We start from the raw sequence: 7500 nt of genomic DNA on the forward strand, positions 1-7500 counted from the left end.
ATAAACATGAATATATTGATCACATTATACATAAATGTATATACATTTGTGTGTGACAGTGTGCGCGTCTTTCGTGGTATTCCTACGGTATCACAGCGCCTTCCAGAGCTAGGGTTCGATATATTTGGGTGCTGTGACTGAGTAGTACAATTCTCCATGGAATATATGATTATCAAAAAAATAACATCATCAATGATCATTATCATCATGATATCATGAGACGTTAGTACCAATGATGATGATAATGAAATACGTGAAAAAGTCAAGCGATTCACCCGAAGTCTCTGACGGAAAGGACAAGGCCGGTCGGCAGAACACCAGTGATTGACCTGACAAGTCACTAACAGTACTGAGTGACTAAATGTCAGAGAAAATGCCCAGAGTAGTAAATGACGCTGACAACACACGATCAAATGACAAAGGCCGACACAGCGATCAATGGTCCTCAGTACTTACTGCTGCGGGCTGAAAGCTTCTACTGCTGCTTTCTTCTTCTACTGCAATCAATGAAACACCCCCCCCCCCGAAGAGGAAGAACGCACAGCATTCGCCAAACAGCGAGATCAATGTCTTGTGACCTTAAGCCCACTATCACTAAGTAGTTTCTATAGCGGCATTCCGATGAATAAATATACAGATTAATTCATACTTTAATTGATGATTTCATTGCTTCTGCACTTTGTTGTTCTTAAAATAAAGTTGCAACTGTTTATTTCTCTTAAAATTAAGGGGAAACAAACAGAGTTTAGCCAGCTTTTATGGCGGCCTGGTAAACCGAAAATTTAAAAGAATAAATTAATTCCAAAAAATTATTAAAAGTAAACTTTCTCGGAGGAACAAAAATTTTTTCTGAAGTCCGTACAAGTAAACAGTTCCATGAACTTGAGAGAGAGAGAGAGAGAGAGAGAGAGAGAGAGAGAGAGAGAGAGAGAGAGAGAGAGAGAGAGAGAGAGAGATACATCGCCAACACGTTATCAAGAGTGACAACTGACATGCGAAATGTTTGGGCACGACATTTTCATATCCAGGGGACAGCTTCTGAGATGGAGTTGCGCAAAGACGCATTGCAAATGAAATCAGATATTTATGCACCAGCAGGAAAAAAATAATGCAATGAATGCAAATGCATTCATTGAGAGTGAAACTGTCCATTCATTAACTAAGAAGCATTCGACGAAAGCGGAAAGATTCTTTTATGAAAGGCAATATTCAGAACTATATAAAGAAAGAATCCAAAACAGTCGTAAATACTAGGCTTCCTAAACAGAGCAACTCCAATAGCTTTGAATGGGACGTAATTTTGGCCAATGACCTTTGACTTCAGTTTTCAGTAGCAGTGTGAGGTAACCAAGGGATCAACCTCCAGGGAATAAGCTAGAAAATAACATGGCTAGTATTGTAACAGTCTATCCCTGGTAAACACACACACACACACACACACACACACACATATATATATATATATATATATATATATATATATATATATATATATATATATATATATATATATATATATATATATATATATATCTGTCCTAAACTAAATATATTTAAAAAAAGCTCACTCTTGACAGCCAAATAAAGCCTCATGTCTTTTTTTAATTACAGTAAATGAGTACATCATAATGAAATAAAAAAAACTCTGGATCTCCCTTAGGCTCTTAAAGTAAAAAATATAAAAAAAAGGCAATGAATATATATGATAAAAATCACAGCCAAGCGGCGATTCAAGAAACCAGTTTAATCGTATGACTATTCCCAGATCGGTCAACCTTCTCCCATATAGTGTAACGTTATCGATCCAGAACGCGCATGCGCGGCGAGGCGTCTGTTACTGTACTCCCATCAGTTAAGACATATCTAAGATTAGCCACATTGCGTTCGGGGGAATCTAATAGTCAAAACAAGGGGCCTCCCAAGTGGCCAATTAAAAGATATGGCAACACTCGTTTCACTTTTATTTGAATGGTTCGTTCTTAAAAATTGACGTTGCTATATCTAACCATAATGCTTTTATGTATCAATAACAACGCTTTGTATGTACAGCAAGTATGTGCGGACAATACCAATGAACATATTCAAGAATAACAATGGTATTGTAAGGCCAAATCAAATGGCATCTAATACAAGTAAGTATGTAAACAGCATAAGATTTTCAAAATTTCAATAAATGTAAAGTACTTGAACGAATATGTTAGACTTAGATACAGACTGACTATTTCAATTTAGGTTGACGATGTTAGGTAATCAACACATTCATTACCTAAAAATGAATGCAATAGTTCTTTTTATTACCTACGGCCATGAAAGTGTCGAGAGGAACAAATGTCCAAAGTGAGAAACCCAACGTCTAGTATTCAAATACATAAACAAAGAACTTTTAGAAATTCCCAATTATCAATGAACGATTTTCATCTAAAGAATATCGTGAGTGCTAAAATGAACAAATGACGTTTTGATGTATGTAAATGGTACAAAAACTAGCATTCGATTTCACGCCGAATTCTAATAAGAGAGTGCACAGGTTCTTACGGTGCAAAACAAATGGTCAGGAACTTGCCAAGCAAGTTTTCGCTGATCAAAATGAACAAAATCTATAAAACATGGACGATAAGCCAAGAAAAAAAAGAATTAAATTAATTTGAATCTACCATTAATAACGTGTAAACAAATTGATCATACATATAATTGTGTGTGTGTATATATATATATATATATATATATATATATATATATATATATATATATATATATATATATATATATTGATAATATATCAACTATTAACGACCCAGGTCATAACTCACAGTTAGCTAATCAAAATACTAAAATTTGTAACCAAGTATGTTGAGTGATTAATCAATTTGTTTCCGGTAACCTAATCTGGCGGTATTTACCGACGCTAATAAGTGTATTGTAGATTCTAGACCTAAAGCTTCCAAATATGCGGCCCATAGACCATACAACAAAATCCCACTATACATCCGAAAGAAAGAATATCTTAAGATTTTCAAGAAGAAACTGAAGAGTTAACCGTTTGCTAAGTGCTACGATAATGCGGATTTGACAATAAACAAGCAATATTCTGTGATACGCTAAATACCTAAATATATATATATATATATATATATATATATATACATATATATATATATATATATATACACACACACACATATATATATATATATATATATATACACACACACACATATATATATATATATATATATATATATATATATATATATACATATATATATATATACACACATATATACTGTATATATACATATATATATATATATATATATATATATATATATATATATACACACATATATATATACATATATATATATATATATATATACATATATATATATATATATATATATATATATATATATATATATATATATATATTTATACACACGATAAATTGATGTTGTAGGTCCTGTTGAAAAAACTACCCATGGAATAAAATAACTAATGTCTGTCTGAAACATGGACACCATGTGTCTACCGCTGACCACTGTCTACTAATAGACAGAGGCCTTGAAAATTTTTTTGGGGAGAGCCTACTTGTTTTTGAAATCGATGGCTATCATTGCTGAATTGGGATCACACAAAGGACAACCTTTCGAACGGTCAATGGGCTGCATTAAGGTCGGACAGCTAATGGAGTGATTGAATTACTTATTTCATAAGAACAACAAAAAACTGTCCGAGGACCAGTTTCAAAACTACCACTAGCATTTTCTCACAAGACTGTTTATCAATGCAAGTGGAACATGAAACGAAATGGCAGGAGAAGGTCAGTTGGATGATTATCTATTTCTCAGTAGAGCGTCGTGGCTACCATGGACATTTCCGGTATAGAAACAGAGGCCAACAATACAGGTGTAAAAGTGATATTGAAGATTAAATTAAACGAGAAAAGCTAGTCAAAGAAAAACTATAACTGAATAAATGCATTAACGATTACTTAAAATTAAAATCTTTTTCATATTCAAGTCAATATACCTTTACGAAAAAATAATTAACTATTTTGCTCTCTGGGTAAGAGATTCAAGACTGGGCCATTAAAACATTTCAACATGCATGTGTAAAAAAGAAAAACAAAATGCATCTCCATTTTACAAACGATAATACGCCAAAACCCTAACCTTCGCAAAGAAGAAAAGGAAAATAACTGGATAAACTAAAATTATGAGAAAAACAAGTCGTGATTTTTTCTTCTCTTTACACCTGTCTATTTTGACAGCCTAAACATATATACCGAGTCCAGTTCCCATTATTTCTCACAATCAATAAAAAATTTTTATAATTCTATTTTGTATCATTTCAATTTCGTGAACCCCACGAAATTGGCAATGGTGCAGGCGACGCGTTGCGTGACCGTTATTCTTCATGGATACTTCGCGGATACAATAAATGTCACGCGGATACATGCAAACGACAATACAGGACATATCTGATCGAATGGCGGGGGTCCTTGATACACCAATGGAGTAAGAGGGACCAAGAGGGAAACTATACTAGAAATTCAATAGCACATAAGGCAAATGTAACTTCAATGGCTTAGTTTAAATTCTGTATGAGAGTTATAACTAAATAAATCTAAACACTAATGAAAGCCTGAATCACTACAGGCTTAGTATTGAATTTAAAATAACAAATATTAAAGATCCACACTAAAATAGAACAAAGGTAAAAATAGCAATAGTATGGCAGCAAATACACAAAAACTAAATAAAAACAGAAAAACTTACAAAATTAAATATAATTTATTACAGAATTCCCTTGTAATAATATAATTTCTAGTAATACGATCTATTTCGAAGGTAAATCTTAGACTTACCTGACTAGCGACCATATCTTGAGATCGCGGAATACCATCGACGCCCGTGAAGATCAGCTGGCGGATCTGCCCTGCAAATCGGGGTTCGAGGGTGACGACGGGCAGTGTCAGCCTGGCCCCGACCTGCCTGCTGACGAGGTCGGGCAGACCGCCGACGTACACAAAGGAGTTGGAGGCTGGCGAACCGAATTCATGGTCGAGGGCCTTTGCCGAACGAAACTCGGACAGTCCGTCCACCGTCAGCTGGGTCTTGTCATGACGGCGCGACACCTTCACCCTATGCCAACGGCCGTCGTTCAGGCCACGCCCCACCGTCAGCAGGCGGGCGCCTCCTCCCAAATTGTAGTGGAGTCGCACGGAGCCTTCGATCAGCTTGACCTCGAAGAACTCGTAGGAGCCCCCGTCATCGGTATAGAGGAACAACCCACTGGGCTCCTGAGTCAAGAACTCGAACTCGAGGGAGCCATTGGCACCGGGAACCCACCGGGGGAACTGGGCGAAGGAGGAGGGCGACCCTTCCAATAAGAATCCACTGATGGAACGGCAGGCCATGGCGAGTGCCAGGGCCAACCAACCAAACCAAACACTAGTGGCACCCATGGCCACAATCACCACACCAACACTGACCAGGAAATGATTCTCTACTCCTTTGTCGTTACACTCACTGGTGACGGCCCAGCATGGCAGAGTCTACTACTCCTGCAAGAAGGAACATCAGCTACAGCAGCAGCAGGAGCAGGAACAAGTATGACACTGACACACTGGCACTGCACGAGGACGGAGCAGTGGCACGGCACCCACGCGGACGGACGTCCTCACATAAACTGTTCCGCAACCTGATGGTGGTACCTCAGTCGCACTACTCGGTCACTCTCTGCACCACCACGCCTCTTCTCCGCGCACCTCCTCCTCCTCCTCCTCCTCCTCACACTCCTCTTCCTCCTCCTACTCCTCCTTCTTTACCACCAGTCCCTACTCCAAGCTACATCCTCTTTTACTCGACCTCTTCCTCATCATCACCTTCGCCCAAGTCTTCCAATTCACAAAAAGAAAAACCTTCCAGTTCTCTCTCTCTAAAAAAAAAACCTTTCCAAGCCCATGGTTTATTTACCTTTCTTCAGAAGAGAGGAAGGCTTCCTTCCTCATACTTCATTCTATTTTCCGTCGCGTCTTCAATTCCTACTCCGTAACATCGTAGTGATTTTGATACTGTGACACATTTCCACACAGTGTCGTTTCTTAGAATTTACTTTCCCAGACCCTCTAAATGCATCTTATTTGTAATAGCATTGACTACAATTATTATCTTCATTGTATTCTGGTATCATTAATATGTAAAGTCGTTTCATTTACATCCTAAATGTAGCTTTATGTTAATGTTATACATAAAACGAGACGAAATGTTCATCCTATATAATTCATCATTATTAATATCATTATTGTCTAACTTCAACTTACAATTTTCTTGTTTCATATTTTCGAAAACTAATATATTTATATTTGTGTTTTTCGCTCTATGTCTTTTCCCGTTAAAGAGGATGAATCGTTTAAATGGTAATTACACGACTTAACTAGGTTGTTTCTAACAATCGTAATTTATTATTCGTAAACAGCTTTTTGCTTAAAAAAAATACACATCGGTTTGGCAGTCCACGGTGTAATGGATTAACGGATTCAGGAATAGATAATATAAACTAGAGATGGATTCACAGTCTTCAGTTACAACAGTCAAACAATCAAGTCGCCTTCCTTTATTATATCGGCAAAAAGAATATCAGCGGCCAAAGTGCTAATACACCCTAAATTACACACACACGTACGCACACACACACACACACACATATATATATATATATATATATATATATATCTATATATATATATATATATATTTATGTGTGTGTGTTTGTGTGTGCGTGTGTGTGTAATTTAGGGATATATATATACATATATATATATATATATATATATATATATATATATATATATATATATTGCACTCAATTAAAATATTAGTCCACGAATAAATTTTACTATTAGTTCAACTTTACCTTCGGAATATATGTGCCTGAGTATAGGTATAGAACCATTCGCTGTCACAAAACCTTCATCCATTGCAAGATCCTGCCAGCAAAATTGTCACCCCTTACTAAAACAGACCTTTCATAAACCCTTGGCAAGAGAACAGTTGTCGGTGCATTGCAAAGCAACACCAAAATCAGCACCCATCTCCTCTATTCTTCTGAAGACCCTGCTTTGATGCAGGGTCGTCTGTTTGTCTGTCTGGGTACACAGGAAATTTCACTATTTCATTTATTTATGTTGTTATCCTCTCCAGATCGAATGATGGCACTGTCTAAAGAAGAACGGATCGAGTTGGTACTCTCAAGTGGACGAGAAGGAAGAATGGTTTTATCGCGAAATTACAGAAGAATTCAACCTTCGACATCCACATAGGCAACCTATTTATTTTACTGCCGTCGGGATACTAATCGAGAAATTTAAAGACAGGGGCAGTATATTGGACAAACCATATTGAAAACATCATCTATTAGCATTAGATTTAAATAAAATTATTTTGTTTTAAAAGTATGAATTAATCTCCTTTGTACCAAGAGAGAGAGAGAGAGAGA

General features: G+C 36.5%; 1 protein-coding gene across 1 annotated transcript in view; it reads right to left on the reverse strand.

Annotated features, from left to right (window-relative positions):
* Positions 1-5771, reverse strand: part of Nrx-1 (Neurexin 1) — a 490730-nt gene extending 484959 nt beyond the window's left edge. The window contains 1 exon segment of the mRNA XM_068383064.1: positions 4868-5771. Coding sequence (XP_068239165.1) covers positions 4868-5467 — 600 coding nt within the window. The 5' untranslated portion in view covers positions 5468-5771.
* Positions 5772-7500: the final 1729 nt, after the last annotated feature.

Source organism: Palaemon carinicauda, chromosome 11, assembly GCF_036898095.1.
Source record: "Palaemon carinicauda isolate YSFRI2023 chromosome 11, ASM3689809v2, whole genome shotgun sequence".
Lineage (NCBI taxonomy): Eukaryota > Metazoa > Arthropoda > Malacostraca > Decapoda > Palaemonidae > Palaemon > Palaemon carinicauda.